We start from the raw sequence: 24,843 nt of genomic DNA, 5'->3' as shown, positions 1-24,843 counted from the left end.
TTATGTATCTTTGCAGAGATAACTTAACATTAATTCAAGTACAAAACTTATTCATAACCTGTTATTGCAGGCATGTGATTTTTTATTCTGTTTTTTCTTGCTTCTTTGCACCATAGCTTTGAAATATTTCTAATATAAAGACCTTTCATATACATAATCTGCATAAATCTCTGATTGCTGAAAAAATCATGCTCTCTCTTGTACTTTTTACCCTTTTTACAGATGCATTTAGGAAAATCCAGGCACTTGCATGCTGCAACATTAAAGTATTTTTCGCATCCTTTCGGAATGTGATTAAGTTTGAATAAGTTAACTTAAGTTGGAAAATGTTAAATTTGTCTGTATGTTTTGTTTATTAAACACACTTCATAATATTTCTATACTTTTGATTGTAATCAACATTTTCACTGAAATTATGATACACAGTAGGAATACTTTTCTCCATAAATCTTCTTTGTGCGCCAGGAATTAAGTTTTTTTTACACTTTGTCTGAATATATTTAGTAAAAAAGAACTTATGGTAAATGATAATAAAATAGTAATAATAAATAAGAAGTAGTAAATAATGATTAAAGTAATTAAGTAATTAATGAAAATTAAATTGTTGACATAATTAATAAAATTAAAACTATATTTTCAATTTACATGCTTCAATGTAATATTAATAATCATTGCTGTTACCAATGGTCACAGAATATTTGCTCCATAACATTTTTATCATCATTATCCTCAACAAAAAAAAACCCTCCTGGTGCCAACTGAAGACATCAAAATTAAAAAAATTTTGTTGACACAATTAATAATAAAAACACAATCACATTAATCATTTGTTTAAATGTTTATTGACATATTCTAATAAAAAGAATAAAGTTACCAGTAATATTTTACTCTTGTATATTTGTACTTTGTTGCTTATGTTTTCTTGAGAAGAAAAACTAACTTTTTTATTTTAGTCAAAGCTTGCCTTTTTTGTTTTGTTGTATGCCAAAAAGTCAGCATAATATAAGCCGCAATCTACAGATTTGATAATTTATTCAAGCGCGTTTTATTTCTAAGAGTTTTAGTACATGGTGTCATTGTCTTTTTTGTTTGTTTACATAATGGATCTTTAACACAAGCAAACAAAATCAATGTACTGAAACTTGAAATAATATAGCTTGAATAAATTATCAAGTCTGTAGATTGTGGTGTATATTATGCTGACTTTTTGGCCTATAACAAAACGATAAAGGTGAGCTTCGACTAAAATTAAAAAGTTAGTTTTTCTTGATATGCATTTATTCTTTTGTTTTAATCAAAAAAATTTAGCCCAAACATTTTTTTAAATCATTTTCTTTAATATGAACACAACTTGTCTTGGAGGTTTGGGATTCCTTTAAGGTATGGATTGTAGATTATACTATTGTAGTCAAAAAAGTGAAATTGTTTATAAAATGTAAATTCTTTATTTATTCTTCCGAATCAATTTCATCCCCTTCAAAGTAATCCCCATCTGATAAAACGCACTTTTTCCAACGCTTTTTCCAGTCCTCGAAACAGTCGGAAAAGTCTTTATCTCCTCAATCGGGCCTAAATGGCATCCTTGCATTGGCCTTTTAAGTATGCTGAATAGCCAGAAGTCAGATGGGGCCAAATCAGGCAAATATGGTGGTGGCAGAACAATGTTAGTCAAGTTTTTGGCAAAAAAGTCGCAAAAAACCGATGCAGTATAACATGAAGCATTTTGGTGATGAAGAAACCAAGAGTTGTTTGCCATAATTCTGGTCGTTTCAGACGAACTGAAGCATAACGCTCAAATAATATTCTTTGTTGACAGTTTAGCCCGGCAGAAGGAATTTATAGTGCATCACACCACAATAATCAAAGAACACTGTCAAAATGACCTTGATTTTCAATCCACTTCGCCATGGTCTTTTTGGTCTTGCTTCAACTTTTGCACGATATTCACTAGATTGGTCGATGGTTTCAGGGTCGTATGCATAAATCCAAGTCTTGTCTCCAGTAATAATGCATTTCAAGCAGCCCTGATAGTCACACAACAAAGTTTCATACACATCAATGCGACTTTTTTTTATCCAAAAAATTGAGCACCAATCGAGACTTGACACCTTTGAGACACAAAACATTCTTTAAAATGGTTTGGGCCAAATCATATTTCAACACTATCAGCGAGATCCCTAATTGTCAATTGACAGTTTTCAAGTACCAAATCTTTGATTTTTTGGACGTGTCCCTCGTTGGTAGATGTTGATGGTTGTCTAGAGCGCGGCTTGTCTTGCATTCTCGGCCCTCTTTGAACTTATTGTACCACTTATAAACGTTTTTTTGAGCCATAGTTTGATCACCAAAGGCCTACCGCAATATTTTCAACGTGTCTGCACAAGAGTATTGGTTCCGCAAAGAAAATTTGATGCAACTTCTTTGCTCAACAAAATCACCCATTGAAGAAATCGAAAAATTTACTTTTGCTTGTTTACAAAAATATGTGTAACTCGGAGATAATAAAACCTTTTGGCAAACAGACGCCAGACAGTCCTACCAACCTAGGAAAAAAACTTACCTACCTTCATAATGCCCAGGAGTTTTAAATGATAATTTCACCTTACTTTTTGTAGTATTATCAATAGACTTTTTGTCAAATTATCATTAAGGTATGGATTGTAGATTATATTATCAATGACCTTTTTATCAAATCATTATTAAGATAGTAGATTATTTTATCAATAAACTTTCTATCAAATTATCTTTAAGTTATGGATTATTAAACTGCTGCATAAATCAAGCCTTTTACAGGCTTTTTACTTTTAAGTTACAATTAAGTTAAAATCATCAAAATAATAAGTAAACAAATACCCATCTACTAATAGCAATAACTGTAAATAACAATTAATTTCTCAAGCTGAATTGTTATAATTTCCTTAAAATACTTTGTTTACATAATTAAAAAAAATTAATTAAAATATCAATTAAAGAAAAAAAATCACACATGCTTTATTTTCATTCTAGTTACTCTACCATCTTTATATTATAAAATATTTTTGATAATTTTATTGCAAAGTTGTATTTTAATGAATACAGCTTTGCAATGAATTCAAAACATAAAATGTAATAGTGTCATTTTTAATTTGCTGTTTTAAAATCATGTTCAACAATAAGAATTTAAGAGTTAATAGAATAATTTAAAACTTCAAATTTTTGATTAAAAATCCCTTTAAGCAGAAACTTTTTTTAAGCACTAATCAATTAAGTAAAAAGCAATATTCAACAATTGGTTGTATTATTTTTCTTTTTATTTATAAAAATTAAATAGTTAAAATCAAATGTATAACAGAAAATAATTATTAGTTTATAAAATCAAATCATTTCATAAAAAATTAAAACCTGAAATCCACCATTTTTTTCCATTAATAATATAATTGTCCCCTTCACGTACAATAGAAGATTCAATATTTGTTGCATCAGATGAAGCAACCTAAAACAATGTTTAAAGAGATAAATAAGACATAGCTGGTCTGGATTTTAGATATTTTGGATCTGGATCCTATCTGGATTTTAAGGATTTGTATCTTAATACAATTTAAAATTAAAAACATACAAATAAATTATAAGTATTTTCTAGCTGTTTTTACTGATTGTTATTACTATTATAGTTATATATCATTTATACTGAAAATATCATAAATATATACACACTTCATACTTTATATCATACTGGAAATATCATAAATATATACACACTTCATACTTTATATCATACTGGAAATATCATAAATATATACACACTTCAGTAAAAATTGTGTCTATTTGTAGTAAATTAAAAGTTAAAAGCATAAATACATTGTCACAAAATTAGGCAGCATAAAAAAAAAGCATAACACAAATAAATGTAACTTAACTCAATTTTGATATTTGTTGAATAACATCAATATTTTAAATTACTGCATTGCGATTAAATTTAATTTCAAACCAATTTAAAAATGGTTTGAACAGTACAAATGAAACAAAAATTACAAATGAAACTTACATTTAATATTTGAAAACAACTTTTCTTCATTATTTATTTATTAAAACAATCTTTTACATAACATTACTTTGAGAAATTGTTCATGGGTGAATTTCTTAACTTTTAATCACTGAATTTTTTTTAGACCAAGTTAATTGACTATTTTTATTAACAATTTTGAACTTTTTCTCTTATAAATAAATAAATTTTAAAAACTTATACATAAAATATTAAGTTTAATATTTCTGAAAATTTCAGTAAAATTTGTCAAAGTACGATCCAATTAGTAATTAGTCAAAGTATAAATTCCACCCATAACATTTGTTGTGAATGGAATCAATTATGCTTTGAATTCGAGTTGAACGCACTTAGACTCTTAGACTGGCTCTTTCAAAACGTCATCTATCATAGGACTGGTAAAATTTACTGTGTTGACGTGTTCAACTAAATTTATAAAAAGGGTACTTCTTTCTCTCACCACAAGCTATTATTACAGCTGCAAAACAGCCCGTTGTCTATGTTACCAACACGACAGCCAGTAATATCACTGATGCTAGATTAACCAGAGCATCACCCACAACCGCAAAAATTCAGACCTAAACCAGACCAGCCTTTTTTGTAATAGTCAAGACTATTACAAAAAAGAATTGCGTAAATTAAAAGAATTGCATAAATTATTTGGCATTATTTGCCAAATAATTTACGCTTAAGAGCATTATTTGACAAATAATTTATGCTTTTAAGCCAACAACTCTCAAAACATCACAAAACTTAGCTAACAAAAAGACTAGCAGTTACGTTAATAGAAAACCAGCTGCACCACATGTTTTTTGTTGAAATATGGTTCAACAAAATATCGAATACAATCATCAATGGTTACCAGCTACACTGAATTGATAAAAACAACAGAGGTGACAGAGTTGTCATCTACACAAAAGACAACTTGAAGATGTCAGAAGTCAGGATAAACCAACTGAATTCAAACTCAATAGAACAAGTTTGGAGAGTAATAAATTATGGAGGTGAATTGTTCTTGCTAGGCTGCACCTACAGGCCTCATAATCAAAACAACTTATACATCAAATATAACTTATACGCCAAAATCATCGCCAAAAATGCACTGATGATAGAAAATTGTTCAGCTGTGCTTCTTTTTGGCAATTTAAATTTTAGCCACATGTGGTATGAGTCTATCATTGCCGGTGGTGTGGCAACTGCTGGTCACATGATTGATGAACAAGCATGCCTTGCAGAAACACATTTGACACAGCTTGTAACTTTCCCCACTTAATGCCAATCGTGTCTTGTACTGTCAAAAACAACCCTTGACCTAATAATTAGCAACAAGCTGGACCAAACACTGGATTATTCAAAGACCAACCCTCTTGGACACATGCCAATGCAAAGTGGGCCAGAATTAACTTTTACTGGATTAAATTCTTAACTAAATTAACATTAGGGCTAATTTTATATAAAAATAAAAATGAAAAAGTTTTAGATTTAGTTTTCAATTTGAATTGATTTTACTCTTGAAATTATAAAAACACAACTTAAATAAACTTCACACTTCAACCTAATTTAAAAAGTACCTGCGGTTCAGTCATACCAAAGCATGAACGAATTTTTCCTTCCAGTAAAGGAACCAACCATTCATCCTAAAAAATGTCCTAAGATAAAGAACCTAACATTAAGTCCTAATGTTTAGGACTTAATGTTAGGCTGAACATTAAGAACCTAACCTTAAAAACCTAACATCAGGAACCTAACATTAGAAACCAAAAACATTAGGAAACTAACATTAGAAACCAAAAATATTAAAAACCTAATGATTAAAAAATATTTTTAAACAGTGTTTATCAAACTTTAGACTTTATTCAAAATGTTTTCATTATACCTGTTGTTTTTTATTTCCATACTTAATTAAAACTTCCATATTACCAGTATCAGGGGCTGAACAGTTAAAAATCTATCAGTATATTAAAAAATAGCAAATTAAAAACAGATAGATAAAAATGCTAAAAGCAAATAAGGAAATTGAAGTACCTCTGGAGCTGAAATCACCTTTCCCATTTCTTCACAAATAAATGCGTATTCCAAATTTGTCAACCCTGCCCCAAGTTTGCATTCAGGATCAGTATTCAATGGAATAAATAAATTCCATAAACCTGCTGATTTTGCTTTGTCCTAAAAAAAATTAATTCTGCAATAAAATGCATAAAGTTATTTCATACAATATTTTCAATTTTATACTATTATTATTATCGTTATTATTATAAATATATTTCAGACAACAGACATATACAATTTAAGTGCCAAGTCCATAGTTTTTAAAAGAATAATATTATTTTAAAATTCGATTATTATTAATACCTTTAATTCTTCCATTTCAGTGTTTGTTGTCCACTTTAGTTCCCCAACTTTTTCTGACATAATTTTGTTTTCAATTGGATACACATTATTCTTCATAAATGCAACCACATCAGCATAAAGCTTTTGGGCATGTGGTGACAAGCCTGATACACTAAATGCAATTACTGAAGATTCTAAAATATAAATTTTGATATTTAAACATTCAAGTTGTATGATTGGTATGATTTTCATTGTATAATTTAAAAAATAATCCATCCATACATACATACATACATACATAAATGCATATATACATATATATATATATATATATATATATATATATATATATATATATATACATATATATATATATATATATATATATACATATATATATATATATATATATATATATATATATATATATATATATATATATATATATAAATTAAAATACAGTATATCATCTTATGTCACATAATAAATTTAGCTTAATCTCTGAAAAGTTTTTTTTAATTGATTGATTGCCTGCCCAAACCAAAACCCTTAGTCAATGTAGCAGCACTCCTAGTGTGTTCTAAAAAGTTGTTAAGAGCCATTAAATATATATATGTGTGTGTATATATATATATATATATATATATATATATATATATATATATATATATATATATATATAAATAAATATATATATATTATATATATATAACATATATATATATATATATTAATATATATATATATATATATTTATATATATATATATATATATATATATATATATATATATATATATATATATATATATATATATATATATATATATATATATTTATACATATAAAATTCATAATTCTAAAACAGTAAAATGTGAGATGTCGAAACTACAGTTGTATTCTTCATAAATCTAAGCTAGTAAAATAAAAAACATTCTTATGCAAGTCTTAACTTTTTTGGTAAATTTGGTTAAGCTATTTATTAAAGTGACTAGTTCACTTTTTTATCAACAGTGTATTACCATTGCAACAACTACTACAGCAACTCTACAGAAAATAAACCATCATTATCAGCTATATTTGAAAAAAAATCTTACCATTTTTGGTAAAGTTTTTAGAAATACTTAAACTATCTTCTTTATCTGCAAACTGACATCCAATCGTTGCCATCATTTGAGTATATTTTTCTAAGTATTTAGCTTGGTCTGAGCTGGATTGATTATTTAAAGATCGTTTATAAACACCTTGAATAATGGCAGCAAGTCGAAAAAATGAAAATGCCATGTACACATTCCATTTCTTTATTTCAGAAATTTTCATTGCTGTGCAATATTTTTTTAAAACATCTTGTTCAGTTGGAATGCCTTGTAACTTTAGGTCAACACCATGTAAACCTAAATTATTTCAAATCAAACTTAAAAAAAAACATTTAAATAAATAAGGTTTCTTATTCTAAACCTAACTCTATGCCCAATTAACTATATACTTATAACTCTAGAGAACAGTAAACTAGTAAATAAATAAAAATGAGAAAAAAATTTATATATATATATATATAAGAGAGAAAAAAAATTAAAAATATATTTTTTAATTATTTGATTGCGTATCTGTTTGTAATCATGTGTTATTATTTTAACATATTATTTTTTATATTTTTAACAGTTTTTAAATTGCTTTTTATTGATATATTATTGTTATATTTAGCTTAAATTTTTGTTTGAAAAGATTGATGAGATTTTTTTTTATCATTTATGATGGCGGTCCACTAATATTATGGATAATATTATAAGGTTCACGTTGTTTTCTTTTAAAATGAATGGCTTCCCATTAACCCAACTTTCTGAAGGTATAGCATAATTTCTTTTAAATATCTACATAAATTACTTTTGTAACTATTCCAATTTATTATCCCAAATTATTTCATTCTATTTTTACAATGTCGCCTCTGACATTTCAACCAAAACAGCCCCTACCTTAACACTACATCTACCATATTTCACAGTCAATAATACACACTGTTTTATCATCCCTATGTATAATAGGGGAGACCAGGGCTAGTTGCAACGAGGGTAAAATGCAACAGCGCCATTCCAAGGACGGTTTTTATAATAACTTTACATTATGTAACTATAATGATAACACGTTAATTTTTTTCCGATATAAAATTTTATTTAAATTTTCAAAGTCTTTTATAATTGTAAACAATCTATAATAATGGAGGTTGAAAAACTTTTTATGTGAGAAAAATTACTATAGCATAGTTTAATATAAATTACTATAGCATAGTTTAATATAAACATCATTTTTCTGAGGTCTCAGAAAAATGATGAGTTAGTTTATATTAAACTATGCTATAGTAATTATATATATATATATATATATATATATATATATATATATATATATATATATATATACATATATATATATATATATATATATATATATATATATATATATACATATATATATATATATATATATATATATATATATATATATATATATATATATATATATATATATATATATATATATATATATATATATATATATACAGTGTCTCAAAAAATTATCCGACCAAACACTTTTTTAAATATTTTTCCAAAAAAAAGTGCTGTATTTTCGTAAATTTAGACTTTTTTGGTAAACTCAAGATTAATAAAAATAAAAGAACATGTTTTTAAATAGATTTTCTTTATTTCAATGTAAAATATGAATCACAAAGTTTTCAGTCTTTAAATAAATGAACTTAGGTCGTTTTTTTATTGTCAAAAAAATATTCGACCAAACGCATTATTTGTTCCATAATAAATTATTATATAACAAAACAATTATTTTAATACTTTGTTGGGCCTCCCATTGCTTGGATTACAGCTTCTAGACGTCTAGGCATTGATTCGACTAAAGATTTTGTTTCTTCTGATTGAATCTTTTCCCAGGCTTCTTCAATTGCCACTTTGAGGTTTTCTTTTTTGGAAAATGACCGATCTCCAATTTTTTGGTCTACAATTTCCCACAAATGTTCAATGGGATTAAGGTCCGGTGATTGTGCAGGCCATTCCAAGACCTCAACATTATTTTCAGCAAACCACTCCTTTGTTTTAGTGGCACAATGCTTGGGATCGTTATCTTGCTGAAATGTAAAATCAGATCCTAGCCGAAGTTTTCGAGCAGATGACTTCAAATTTTGCTTTAATATGTTTCTGTATTGCACCTGATCCATTATAGTATCAATAAATTGGAGTTTTCCTTCCAAGCCATTGAACCCCATACCATCACGTTACCGCCACCATACTTGACAGTTCCTCTCACGCAGCTTAATTTGTAGGCTTCTCCGGCTTTTCTCTAAACTTTTTGGGCTCCATCAGATGACTTTAAGTTGAATTTCGATTCGTCGCTCCACAGGATCTTTTTCCAGAAACTTAACGGCATGTTTTTGAACTTCTTAGCAAACTTCAATCTTCTTTTCATGTGTTTCTTACTCAAATATGGTTTATTACGCACAATTTGTCCTTGAAATCCCTGGTCTCGGATACGATTTCTGATTGTCTGATGGGATAATTTGATTCCATAATTCTCTTAAGCTTGCTCAGCCAGTTTTCGAGCAGAAATGAAGCGATTTTTCTTGACTTGTATAATTAAGTTTCTATCAAAACTCTTAGAAGTCTTTTTTTTGCGACCCTGGCTTTCTTTTGTGGCTGTTGTTCCGATCAAATTATACTTCTTCATTATGTCGGATACTGTATTATGAGGAATTCCAGTCTCTTGCTGCACCTGACGATAGGTTTTACCCTGATTGACTAGATCGACAGCTAAATTTCTCTGAGAAACAGTCTAGTGACGTTTACCTCCAACCATTTTACTTAAAAAAACATTAAACCTTTTTTTTATACAAAACTTTTTTTTTACTACAAAAAAACAGTTTTTTGTTATCAATTTCATTAATTGTATAAAAATTTGCTAAAATATTTCAACAAATTTCACATAAAATTAATTAAACTTACATAAATATGGCTTGGTCGGATAATTTTTTTACAAGCTTATTCAGTACTAAGTTTCTTTTAGGTCAAATAATAAACTAACTGAAACATGAATCAAATATAATGAACGCTTAATAACATACTATTCCCAATAGAATTAAAATGACAGACAAAATAAGTATCGCTATTCATTGTTTTTAGTATAATTTAGAGCGTAAACATTTTTTATTGGGAAAAACTTTTTTGCTCGGATAATTTTTTGAGACACTGTATATATATATATATATATATATATATATATATATATATATATATATATATATATATATATATATATATATATATATATATATATATATATATATATTAATAACAAGTTGTTGCTATTAATATATATATATATATATATATATATATATATATATATATATATATATATATATATATATATATATATATATTAATAGCAACAACTTGTTAACTAAAATTATCATAGTAATTTGAAGGTATTTACTTTAAATTAATACTTTTACTACATGTAAATATTCCCTGGAATGTAAACAACTATTTTCAACATTTTATTGGATTTTAATTCTATACTAAAAACTTACCCTGAATAAGTGAAAAATCTTTAGGAAGATGATATATAGCACATAAGTAAGCCAGATCAGTGATTGGATCGCCAATTGTAGACAACTCCCAATCAAGAATTGATTTAATTGAATATGAGTTCTCATCGAATATGCAATTATCCAGTCTAATATTATAAATAAACTTTTTTTTAAAATCTCTCATAAATTTTAATAAATGAATTTATTAATTTGCTTAACTATTTAATTAACTTAATAACTTTCATAATTGTTCAATTAAATACCTAAAATCACCATGTACAATAGTTGATTTCTCAGTTTCTGGTAAATTCTTTGGTAGCCAATCCATTAAATGATCCATTTGAGGAACACTGCATGTCTTACTTGCTTCATACTGCGCTGACCAGATAGAAATTTGTCTTTTCATGTAATTTCCTGTAAAAAATATTCAGAAAAATGCTTAGCTTAGATAATAATAAAATAATAAAAATAATAAAGATAATAATAAAATAATAAAAATTCAAAGAACTTACAATTGTAATACTTAAAAAGATTTTGTGTTTTTCTTTTTTTTGTTGTTTAATTTTAGAGCTAATTATTTAGAGCATTATTTATTATCAAATATACCATTACTCATCATTAAATATTATTCAATATCATTAAAATTGATTTAATTATAGCATTATTACAATTAATATATACATATAGGCCCGACACTAGACTTTCTGAAGGTGGGTGAAAAAAATATTTTGGTGCTTTAATAAAATAAATTTCAAGTTTTTAAATGTATCTTAATCCAAATTTTTCAAAAAAAAGGTTATAAAGTAATTCTTTTTATAAAGTAAATCATGAAAATAATACTTTTCAATAATACTTTTATTTGAGAAAATCTCAACCGCAAATCTTCACTATTTAAATTAGCAGTTATTTTATTTTTAATGGAAATCATTGCAAGAATGTATAACCTATCCTGGCCCATTGTTGATCTTAAATAATTTTTGATAATTTTTAATTTAAAAAAAAGATCTCTAGGCATTAGCTACTGTTGGTAATTTGAGAAGGATTTTTAATGCAACAGATACATTCTTTTACACAAATATTTTAAAGCATTTTCAGGATCCAAATTTTCAGTAAAACGAGAAGAAAGAGACATTAATTCAAAACTTAGTTCCTCACCAGAAATATCCTTTTTTCCATTTCCTACTAGTTTACTTTCTAATGCAATGCAATAAGAGTTTAAAACATCTGTCATAGCTGTTGAGAGTTTTTAATATTGAATAAAAAGCTAAAAGGGACAATTCCAGCTTTAAAAGCATTAAACCTATCTTTTATTGCAATAGTAGCACATTTAAATATTTTATTGAAAACCTCTTGTTTGTACTTTTCTTTTAGACATAATTGTTTTGTTAGGGTTTATCAAAGAGTCTCATGCTTTTTCTTATTTTTGAAACAGATTCTGCTTCAAAACTTTCTTCTGCCTTTAAAAAGAAGCAAGTTCTTGTGCAATACAAGTAGTCAAAGTTTTCCTGGTTCTAATTTTCTTTTTTTTTAAAAATCATTCTTTCCATTGACTTTAAAGCCTCTAAAACAAACAATATTATGATCAAACACAAAAAACCAAAGCTTGCTATTTTTAAAGCAATCATCTGTGATTTTTGCAATTGTTTCTTAAGTGGTCTTGAGCATCATGCAGTGCTTTGTTAATTTTTGACATTTCAAACCAAAGAATTTTTAAAGCATTGATGTGGCTTTTCCTATCTTGTATCACTTAATGGTTTAACAGTTAAAGATGGAAATTTTGATTGCAAAATTAACCATCCTTTTGTTAAAGAAAAAAAAAAAATTGTAAACTTGATCAATGATATTGAAAAATATAGCAATTTTAGGTGAACATCTAACAGAATCAAAAACTAATAGAATCAAAATCAAAATTAAAAACTTTTTTAAAATCAATTTTTAAAAAGTAACAGAACTAATATTTAATGAATGACTGCAATGAATGACTGCAGCATGGAATATAAAACACTCGAACTTTTTTTTTAAGAATATGTACACAATTTTTTCTCCTTTCTTATCCTTATTTAGATTTGAAACACTATCAGAGCTCTGACCTCTGGAATGTTTTCCACTGACAAATTATATAAATCAATAAATAATATATAATTTAAATAAAATTATATATATAATTTAAAAATAATATATAATATAAACTAAATAAATTTAAGAAAATTTTAAAATTTTTTGATTTATTATAGTTTTTATCATAAATTAATAAATAATTATTCTTACATAAATAATTATATAAACTTTGCATAACTATTCTTATAAACTTATATATTTTTATACTACCAGTAAAAAAAAAAATATTCAATAAAAATTTGGCCATTTGAAGCCTTGGTGCTTGGATGAAAATTACCCGATGTACCAACCTTCCGCTGGGCCCGAATGCATAAATAGAATCATATATGTATATATATATATATATATATATATATATATATATATATATATATATATATATATATATATATATATATATTCAATTTACCTCAATTAAATTTAATAAATATAATAAAGTATTTATTGAATTACTGTTATAATTTTACAAAACCTTTTTATAATAGTTATTCTTATTTTGTATGAATTCTGTAAATCCATTTGTTTATCATGCATAACTTTGCTGTATGACACATACAGCAATATTATGATCCTTAATACACTTTAAAAAGTTAATATAAATTTTTGAGGGGATATTTATATGGGCCTAGTTGAAAAAGACTCCAATACTTTGAAACTTATATTATTGTGATATGTAAATAAGCAATTCGTAAAAATTTAAAAATTCGTTATTGGTAAGAATAAGCTAATAGAGGAGAATGTGTAGTGTCAACCAGAAAATTTTTTATGAGATGCATGCCTTAATGGAAATGTTGATCTTTGTATGGCTTATTCCTATTTTAATATTAAAGAATAGGAAGCTGTTAAAGACAAAAAAAAAAAGGACAAATTTGGACTTTCATCTTATTTTATCTTGATCTTAGTAACAAAACATTATCCATAGCTTGTGTTTTGTGTCTTTACTGGTATCATTATGAATGTTCCAGGTTAACTAAAAAGCCAAAACAATAACTCTGGTTTTTTCAGATTTGCAATAAACCTAAAATTTATTTAGATTACTAAAAGAATTTTTAGTAACATTTATAATATTTTTGGCTAATGAAAAATATATAATATTGTTCAAGAAAATAAAGAAACCAAATTAAATTAATATGTAAAATTTGGTTTGTAACAAGAAGTAATTTTTAGTAACAAGAAGTAAATTTTGCTATTTTTATAGCAATTATAATATTTGTTATAATTATTGTAATATTTATTCGTTTTAGTTTATAGTAGAAGCAACTTTTTATTTTTATCTTTTTTTAATACCTTAATTTTTTATTATCTTGTTAGTGACCACTCATGGAAACTATAAATACAACCCATTGCAAAGTTACTGTGTGCTAAGCCTGCCTTTATCGTGCTTGCCATTTTCTTACTCCTGATTCCATTCTCTACTTCTATAAACCTTTTATTTTTCCTTGTAAGAAATACTGTTGTCTTATTTAGGCTGATTCTTCTAATGATGCTTTTTCTGTTTTAGACAAGGTCAAAAAAAGTATTGTAAATGCTGTCGGAGCAGCTCAACCATTTCAAGCTTGAGCCTGTTTACCATCATTGCAAAGTTGCATTACTCTTTTCTACAAATAGTACCTTGGATACTTAGAAGCTTAATCAAGCTACCAACACCTGTTCCATCAACTAAAACTCAATCTCGTGTTACTTGCCATTGAGCAAAGTTGCATTCTTTTATTGCGATTGTTTCTCGTGTAAGGAGCAGTTTTTACAGGAACTGTTCATAGTAATAGTTAATAATAAATTGGATGAGTTGTGTTTTTCTAACTCATCCAATTTACAATTTTTTAAGTTTTTTGATACTAGAGGTGTGCCAGGTACCCAACCTGGACCCAGGGATCTGATATTTCAGCAGTTTTCCCAATATTCGTTACTAGGTAATAAATAATATTTTTGACGAACATGGCCTTTAAATCAATCAATCGATAAAATTTATTGACAGACTTAAGAGCCAAGATAATAAATAAACAATGGGTAATTGAAGTGGATTAAAAAAATAACGCAAATGAATATAAACATATCATATCAATTGAGATCAAATGATCTAGGTATTTATATTGCGGAGTGTAAGTGAGAACAATGTTAGATAATGTGAAACAAGGACTATTTACAATGGGTTTATATTTTTAAAAAAAATTATTTGAGGCTTGATTATAAGCTATATCATGTTTCACAGCATACGCAAGTCAAGCAAGATCTGGAGACCTCTGGCTAACGGTGCACACAGGACAATATCATGCAAAAAGAAGATGGTTAATGAGAGAAGGAACCGAGCAGCAGCCTGTGGTAGCTTTATTGAGTAGAATACTAAGATTGCTAATATATATATATATATATATATTAAATAGCACATGTCTAAATATACAACATGTATAGTATATACATTAAATACAGATGTATAATATATACATTAAATAGCAGAGGAGACAGTACACCTCCTTGTCAAACTCTATTACTGATGGTAAATGTTTTAGATAACATGCCATCTCATAAGATCTGACCAGCATACCAGAAAATAAGTAAGAGTAAAGTTACACCAGAGAGAGTTTCGTAAATAGTGTGTCAAAGCAAACTCTATCAAAGGTCTTACTAATCTCAATGAATGCTACATGCATATTTGAGCCATACTCATCTTGGGCAGATGTTAAATGCATCCAGCTACTGTCTTGTAGAAGGCCTCCTAGGCAAAGACTTAAGGGGTAAACAGATTCTATCTGTTGACCAGCTTTGCACCCCTTCTTCATCTATTAGGCTGGCGCAGATGTATTTTTAATACATTGTTTCCAGTTTAGGATGTTGAATGCTGGATCTTCTTAACTCAATGCATGGGTTTTGCTTGTGTCTCTGCTTTTATGACTAGGCAACTCATTCTATTATATCCTAATGAGGGTACAGCTCTAAAACTCAGTTTTATGGTTCTGAGGCCGGCTAGTAGTCAGGATTACTAAACTCTGTGGTAGCTCTCAGAGAGGCTGGTTCCATCAACAGCTGAAAAATATCAAAATATTAACAGTGCCATGTTGCGCATGGATGGTGTCCCTGTTTGTACTTTTAGTGAGCATTGCAGAGGCCGCATTTGGAGCCCTTTGTTACAGCTTAGGGTTTATTAATAGTAATGAGGCAATTGCTTGGGCTATTAAACAGTGTTCTGAGTACTATCTATGCTTTGAGTCAAGTTTTTCAACAAATTTAAAAATGAATAAAGTACCAAAAACTATAAAACACAAAAAACCATCATCATCACCAAGTTCTCTAAACCTATCATTCACTAATACTCGTGGTCTTCGAAGTAACTTTTCTTCTGTTAAGTCTTATCTCTTGCAAAGTTCACCAGACCTACTTGCTCTTTGTGAGACTAATTTGAGTTCAGCTGTGTCATCCTGTGATCTTAGTGTTGATGGTTATCTTCCTTTAATTCGTAAAGACTCCAATAGTCACATGCTTGGCCTGGGCATTTACATTCGTAAGAATTCACCCAGTTCTCGTGAAACTAGGTTTGAATCCACAGACTATTCTTCCATGTGCGTTCGTTTAGTACCACTTCACTCTATCGCCTTTCTCTTTGTTCTATATCGTTCTCCTTCATCTCAAGACTGCACTCTTTTTGATGCTATTTCTGGTCATACTGACCAAGCCCTCTCTCTTTATCCATCAGCTAATATTGTTGTTGTCGGTGACTTTAATGCTCACCATTCTGAATCGCTTGGCTCTAGTGTCATTTTGCAGGCATTAACGCCCACAACTTTTGCCTTTATCAATCCCTAACTCAAATAGTCAACTTTTAAACTTGCTTTCCAGACAACACGAATCATTTACCTTCTCTACTCGACTTATGTCTTGTATCTGATCTTAGTCAGTGCTCAGTTTCTCCACATTCACCCTTAGGTGCTTCTGATCACAGTTTGATCTCTATATAACTAATATCTCATTCTTCTTCATCACCTGAATCCCCCTATTATCGAACCTCTTACAACTACAGTAAAGCTGACTGGGACTCTTTCTGTGATTTTCTTCGTAATGGCCCTTGGGTAGAAATCTTTCGTCTTCCTGTCAACAAATGTGCTTCTTACATAACTACGTGGATTCAGGCTGGCATGGAATCTTCTGTCCCCTCTCGACAATTCTAGGTCAAGCCTCACTCTCCTCCATGGTTTTCCTCACACTGTGCTGCTGCGATTGCCAATCCAAACCGTTATTTCCATATCTATCAGCAAAACAATTCTCCTGAAAAGAGACGACTGTTTATTACTACTAGAAACCATTGTAAAAAGGTTTTGTCTAACGCCAAAGCCCGCTATTCTCAGGCCATGAAATCTTGTATCTTATCTCAAAAATTAGGCTCTCGAGATTTCTGGAGAATCTTTAATAGTATTAATAATAAAGGCAAATCTTTATTCCACCTCTCTTGTATGGTTCAGACTTTGTCAGCTCACCTAAAGACAAAGCTGAATTGTTTGCTAAAAACTTTTCATCATCTCTTGATTCCACTAGTTGCGTTCTACCTGATATTCCCAACAAACGGGTTGATCCATTGCTTGACATTTGTATCACTCCAGCTTCTGTATATAAAGTGATTTCCTGCCTAGACTCTTCTACAGCTTGTGGCCCAGACAACATACCTGTTATTGTCTTGCAGAAGTGTTCTCTAAAGCTTCAACAAGTGCTTATCAGAGTCTTGTTTTCCAGCCTGCTGGAAGGTGGCATCTGTTATCTTCAAAAATTCTTGAGAGCGATCTGATTCATCTAATTACCATCCCATTAGTCTTCTTCCTATCAAAAGCAAGGTTTTTGAATCTTTAATTAACTAACACTTAATTTCTCATTTTGAATCTAATAACTCACTTTCTGACCATCAATATGGATTTCAATTTTCTTGTTCTACAGCTGATTTGCTAACAGTTATAACCAACAGGTTTTATCGTGCATTAGATAAAGGTAGAGAGGTTAAGGCCATTGCTCTTGACATTTCAAAACCTTTTGATAAAGTTTGGCATGCTGGTCTTCTCCATAAGCTTTCTTCTTATGGTGTAACTGGCAACATCTTTAAGATCATTGAATCCTTCCTTTCCAATTGTAGCATAAAAGTTGTCCTCGATGGACAGCACTCTTCCTCTTATTCTGTAACTTCAGGAGTTCCTCAAGGTTCTATCCTTGACCCTATACTCTTTTTAATTTACACTAACAATCTTCCAGATATTCACACATCTAAGGTGGCATTGTTTGCTGATGATACTACCACTCATTTTTGTCGTTATAAGAAGCCAAAACTCTCATGGTGATGTACTCGATGAGTCATCTACTCTTCATCTTCTAGGATTAACTCTGATCTGATTACTTCTGATCTTTCTTGGAAAACATATATCAAATCAGTTGCAAAATTAGCATCTGCTAAGGTTGCTTCTCTTTATTGAGCTCGACATTTTCTTACTTCGGATTCTATTCTCTATCTCTATAAATCTCAAATCCGGCCTTGTATGGAATACTGTTGCCGTATCTGGGGTGGATCTTGTAATGATGCTCTTTCTCTTTTAGACAAGGTGCAAAAATGCATTGTAAACATAGTTGGACCTGCTCTTGCAGCCAACCTCCAACCATTATCACATTGTTGCAATGTTGCTTCTCATTCTCTTTTCTATAAATACTATAATGGACACTGCTCTAAAGAGCTAGCGTCTCTTGTTCTATCTACTAAAATTTATTCTCGTGTTACTTGTCTTTCAATTAAGTGTCATCCTTTTTCTGTGACTGATCCTAAGTGCTCCAAAAACTCTTATTTGTCTAGGTTTTTTCCTCGAACATCAGTTCTTTGGAATTGGCTTCCTTCATCTTGCTTTCCTGATTCATATAATTTGCAATCCTTTAAGTCGTCCGTCAGTCGTTATCTTGCTCTACAATCTTCATTTTTTCTCTTCCAGTAACTTCCAACTTTATTTAGTGGTTGCTTGCAGCCTTGTTGGAAGCGAAGATGTTTAAAAAAAACAAAGAAAAAACAAACAAACAATGACAGGTAAAAATTTAAAATATCTTTCAAAATAAGAACATGCATAAAAGTGCTATGTTTTTTTCTTATATCTGAATGGAAACTTTCATTAACACAAGAGACAAAAAACAAGTTCCAAAATCTTGGAGAAAATTGTAACCAAAGCATTTGGACGATAACTAGCAGAATCAGAGATGTTACCATTCTTATCTTTAACTACATGAGAAATAGCAGAGTGTGAAGCACCAATAGACATGTATCCATGGCAAAGCGTGGAGGAAAAACACAATGATAATATATTAAAGTAATTGAGGCTAGCATAGAGATAATGCTCAAACTGAAGTCCAAAATGGTCAGCTGCCTTTCCACAGGTCATATGATTTATGATAGATTGGACTTCATCAGGAGTGACAAAATGGGCATCATCATCAGAAGAATACAGCATTTAACTGTAAAGGTATCATTTATATTGCATGTTGGCTTGACTGAGTTAAACAGGGTACAATAGTTATTATATGGCATACATTATCAGAACCTGAGTCAATAAAAGGTGGAAGACTACATTTAAACATACTATAACTGTTTGTTTAGGTAATATTTTAAGTTGTATAGAAAATTATCAGGGGTATCATTTGATTTGCATAAACTTCTTGATAGCTACAGATTCTAATGGAGTCAACAACACAAAAGTCTCTATTAGGTATGAAGTCTTATTTGCGCATCAATAATTAAATCTTATTTATCAATTTCAGAAACCTTTAAGGTAAAAAACATGTGAACTTTTTGAGATGTGAAATTTTCAAGATAAAAAACATTGTGAACACTTTTTAACAATTAAAGAAGATTATTATCTTCTTCGTGATTAATTTGTGAAATTGAAATTTTGTTAATAAACGCTGTTAACATTCTTTTATTAATATTTTTTAAAAAAACTTTATTAATTGAAAAACTTTCCTTTTTCATGTTTTTTTTTCATTTTCATTTTCGATTTTTATGTTTAACACAAATAGTTGTTGTTAACAAAAATTCATGATGTTTTCAAAGTTATTAACAAATAAAGTTTTTATACTCCCTTCATATTCTAAAGAAAGAATAAATAAATATCATAATAAATATCATGTTATTTCATGAACAATTTTAGTTTTCCATTTTCTATGCTTTTTAATTGGGTCATTGTTAAGAACTTTATTCTCTTCTGTATTGGGACTTTTTACAGCCTATTTTTTTCAGGTTCTCAAAAAAGCTACTTTGCTTAAGCAACCATTGATGATAATAAATTATGCAACCATTAATGACAATAAATTATGCAATCATTGATGACAATAAACTATGCAGAGACTGCAGGTTTTACTGTTAAAATATTATTGGAGAGTTGGAATCAATAATATCTCATGCTTTTTTTGGTCTTAAATTTAATAGAAGTTCTTAATTTCATTCTGCATAAGTTGAAAAAAGAAACTTTTTATTCCATCATTTATTGTAGCATTTCAAATCAATTGTTCTAATGAGTTGCAACATTTTGTGAGGTACTTAATTGCTGCTGAATTGATTTTAATTTTACGTATGCAATTGGCGAATGATTAAGATGTGTTGTTATTCCTATGCATAAAGCTAAAATGTCTTTAATTGATTTTTGGCTCAATATACAGTATCGGACAAAACATGGTGGACAAACTCAAATTTAGAACAAAAGTTTATCAAAAACTAAAAAAAAAACTAGTAAAACAATTGTACACATTAGCTTTTAAATAGTTTATTATGTTCTTAATAAAATTTAAAACGTTTGAATCATACTAAGAATCACAAAAAAAATTTATAACACATTTTTCTCGACAAACATTTTTCCTTGGACAAAACAAGGTGGACAAATCAAAACGATGCTTTTTTTTATAAAATTTCATTGTCGTTATTCAATTTAATGTATTCTTTTGTTTTCACTTTTAGCATAACATTATTCTAAAATAATAAAATAGATTTTGGAGCGTCTGACCAATTATTTTTTCAATTGAACTAAAAATAGATTTAACTCGTGATATTGAGTGTAAATTGGCGTAAAAATTGGCGTAAAAATAGATTTAACTTGTAATATTTGGCGTAAATTGCAACTTAAAATGGCTTACGACAAATTAGGAAGTGTTTTACGTGAAAATATTATTAAAGATTTTAAAAGCGGAGAATGCCGAGCTGAAATTTGTAGAAAATATAACATATAGCTAAATCGACTGTAAGCAAAACTGTCAAATCATTTGGATCTCTTGACTGCTATTAAACGAACCATCGGGGGACGTCCAAGAAAAATATCACAAAGACTAGATTGAATAATTGTTAAAGAGCTTAAAAAAGATCCGTTTTTGTCATCCACAAAGTTAACCGAAAAACTTGAACTACAAATCTCTAATCGCACTGTGCAACGAAGAGCTAACAAAGCAAAATTGTTTTCTCGAATGCCTGCCAAGAAACCACTTACTCCTTTTAAAAATAGAAAGCTAAGACTTGCGTTTGAGAAAGCACACCAAAATTGGACTGTAGACCAGTGGAAAAACGTACTTTTTAGTGATAAATCAAAATATAACCTTTAATAAGCGAATTTATAAGCGACTGCAAGAAGTGAGTCTGGAGACCAAAAAACACCAGATTCTATACTAAATATACCAAGAAGAGTGTAAAGCATGGAACGTCTGCTATGGTTTGGGGATGTTTCTCAGCACTAGGAACTGGTCCTATTCACAAAATTAATGGAACTATGGACCACTTTGTTTAAAAAGATATAATGGAAGATATTACGTTACAACATGCTGAATGGGAGATGCCCCTAAAATGGATTTTTCAACAGGACAATGAACCCAAACATATGTCAAAAATTGTAAAATAATGGTTCAAGGTCAAGAATATTAACCTAATGGAGTGGCCTGCATAAACTCCTGACTTGAATCCCATAGAAAATTTCTGGGAAATAATTGAAAATAAGATTGAGTGTGCAAATGTGAAGACCAGTGAGGAATTTGAACAAATCAAGAAGGCCTTGCGAGAGATTGATATGAGAATTGTTGACTCATTAATTGAGTCTATGCCTCAAAGAATGAAAGCAACAATTGAAAGTAAAGGAGGTCCTACTAAATATTAAGTTAATTTTTGAAATTTTATGAATTTTCAGTCAATTTTTTGAATGTCCACCTTGTTTTGTCCTAAGAGAAACTTTTTTAATGATTTTGAGTATGATTCAAAAGTTTTAAATTTTGTTAACAACATAATAAACTACATAAAAAATAATATGTTCGATTGTTTTACTAGTATTTTTTAGTTTTTGATCAACTTTTGTTCTTTTACTGTAGATTCATTTATATAAAGTTGCAAGGTATGGATAAAACATGGAGCCTATGTTATTCCACTGTTTTTATTCAATTTAAAAAATTAAAGGAGATGGCATCTAAATATCTTACAATCCTTCTGTCATAAATAGAAAGTGAAAGATGCCAATCTTGGAGTTAAGCTGTTTAACAGATCATTGAGAAATTAGTTTAAAGTCATCAGGACAAAATTAAATAACTTCAAAACCATTTGTGAATGTTACAGTTTACTGTTATTAAAGCTATAATTATAACTCTATCCAAACCTTCATTCCTTATATGTAAATTTAACTTAGTTTATCCTACTGTTAATCAATGTATTCAAAATTATTAAAATAAATATTAAAATGTAGATTTATTTATATTGAACTTAATAGAATATTTTCTATATGTCAAGTTGATAGTGTAAAGTTTGTTAAATAACAAGTTGACAGTCAAGTTCTTTAATAAATTTAAAAATGACTAAAGTACCAAAAACTATAAAACACAAAAGGCCATCGTCATCATTAAGTTCTCTAAATCTATCATTCATTAATGATCATGGTCTTTGAAGTAACTTTTCTTCTGTTGAGTCTTATCTCTTGCAAAGTTCACCAGACCTATTTGCACTTTGTGAAACTTATTTGAGTTCTGCTGTCTCATCTTAGTGTTAAAGGTTCTTTTATGTGCTTTTGTTTAACACCACTTCACTCTATTGTCTTTCTCTTTGTTCTATATCGCTTTCCTTAATCTCTAGACAGCACTCTTTTCAATATTATTTCTGATCAAATTGACCAAGCTCTCTCTCTTTATATTTCAGCCAATATCGTTGTTGTTGGTGACTTCAATGTTCATTATACTGAACGGCTTTGCTCTAGTGTAAGTGACTCTGAAGGCATTAAGACCCACAACAAGTTTTGCCTTTCTCAATCTCTAACTCAAATAGTCAACTTTCCAACTTGCTTTCCAGACAATTCAAATTATTTATCTTCTCTTCTCAACTTATGTCTTGTTTCTGATCCTAGTCAATGCTGAGTTTCTCCACATTCACCCTTAGGTGCTTCTGATCACAGCTTGATCTCTCTAAGACTATTCTTCTTCATCATCAGAATCCCTCTACTATTGTACTTCTTACAACTACCTTAAAGCTGACTGGGACTCTTTCTGTGATTTTCTTTTTGATAACCCTTGGGTAGAAATGTTTCATCTTCCTGACAAATGTGCTTCTTATGTAACTTCTTGGATTCAGGCTGACATGAACCTTTTATTCCCTCTCAAAAACTCTAAGTCAAACCTAAAGACAAAGCTGAATTGCATTAATATCATCTCTTGATTCGACTAGTTACATTCTACCTGATGTAGCTGACAAACAGGTTGATACATTGCTTGGCATTCATATCACTCCAACATCTGCGTCTAAAGTGATTTCCTGCTTAGACACTTCTACAGCTTGTGGTCCAGATGACATACCTGTTATAGTCTTGCAGAAGTGTTCTCCAGAACTGTTGTCTATGCTTTCAAAACTATTTAAAAAGTGCTTATCAGAGTCTTGTTTTCCAGCCTGCTGGAAAGTGACATCTGTTGTCCCTATTTCCAAAAATTCTGAAGAGCAATCTGACTAGTCTAACTACCATCCCATTAGTCTTCTTACTATTATAAGCAAGGATTTTGAGTCTTTAATTAACAAACACTTAATATCTCATCTTGAATCTAATAACATACTTTCTGATCATCAATATAGAATTTGATTTTCTCATTCTACTGCCAATTTGTTAGCGGTAATAACTGATAGGATTTATCGTACATCAGATAGATGTGGAGAGGTGAAGACTATTGCTCTCAACATTTCTAAAACTTTTTACAAAGTTTGGCATGCTGGTCTTCTCCATAAGCTTTCTTCCTACAGTGTATCTGGCAACATCTTTAAAATTATTGAATCCTTCCTTACCAATCATAGTATGAAAGTTGTCCTCAATAAACAGCATTCTTTTTCAGATTCTGTAACTTTAGGGGTTCCTAAGGGTTCTATCCTTGGCCCTTTCCCTTTTTTAATTTACATTAGCGATCTCCCAGAAATTCTCAGATCTAAGGTGACATTGTTTGCTGATGATACAAACATTTATTTTTGTCTTAAGCCAACTTTTAGAGGGACATTTGAGCTTGAAAAGGATCTCACTCCTGCTATAGCATGGGGCTCTCAGTGCATGGCAAACTTATTCTCATGTTACTTGTCATTTAATTAAGTCTCATCCTTTTACTGTAACTGTTCCTAAGTGCTCCAAAAATTCTTATTTGTCTAGTTTTTTTCCTTGAACATCAGTCCTTTGGAATTTGCTTCCTTCATCTTGTTTTCCTGATTCATATGATTTGCAATCTTTTAAGTCGCCTGTTAACCATTATCTTGATCTATAAAGTTCATCTTTTTTCTTTCAGTAACTTCT

General features: G+C 29.2%; 1 protein-coding gene across 1 annotated transcript in view; it reads right to left on the bottom strand.

Annotated features, from left to right (window-relative positions):
• The window catches only part of LOC100204420 (acyl-CoA dehydrogenase family member 10), a 60,788-nt gene that overhangs the window by 25,990 nt on the left and 9,955 nt on the right, over nucleotides 1-24,843 (bottom strand). Inside the window, exons 8-15 of the mRNA XM_065814353.1 lie at nucleotides 11,209-11,359; nucleotides 10,946-11,091; nucleotides 7,449-7,745; nucleotides 6,374-6,546; nucleotides 6,047-6,187; nucleotides 5,898-5,969; nucleotides 5,593-5,658; nucleotides 3,382-3,472 (exon numbers count right to left, since the gene is read on the bottom strand). Coding sequence (XP_065670425.1) covers nucleotides 3,382-3,472; nucleotides 5,593-5,658; nucleotides 5,898-5,969; nucleotides 6,047-6,187; nucleotides 6,374-6,546; nucleotides 7,449-7,745; nucleotides 10,946-11,091; nucleotides 11,209-11,359 — 1,137 coding nt within the window. The remainder of the gene's footprint in view (nucleotides 1-3,381; nucleotides 3,473-5,592; nucleotides 5,659-5,897; nucleotides 5,970-6,046; nucleotides 6,188-6,373; nucleotides 6,547-7,448; nucleotides 7,746-10,945; nucleotides 11,092-11,208; nucleotides 11,360-24,843) is intronic.

This window comes from Hydra vulgaris, chromosome 12 (genome assembly GCF_038396675.1).
Source record: "Hydra vulgaris chromosome 12, alternate assembly HydraT2T_AEP".
NCBI lineage: Eukaryota > Metazoa > Cnidaria > Hydrozoa > Anthoathecata > Hydridae > Hydra > Hydra vulgaris.
Note: the sequence above shows the minus strand (reverse complement) of the source record. Positions and strands in the feature narration are given on the sequence as shown.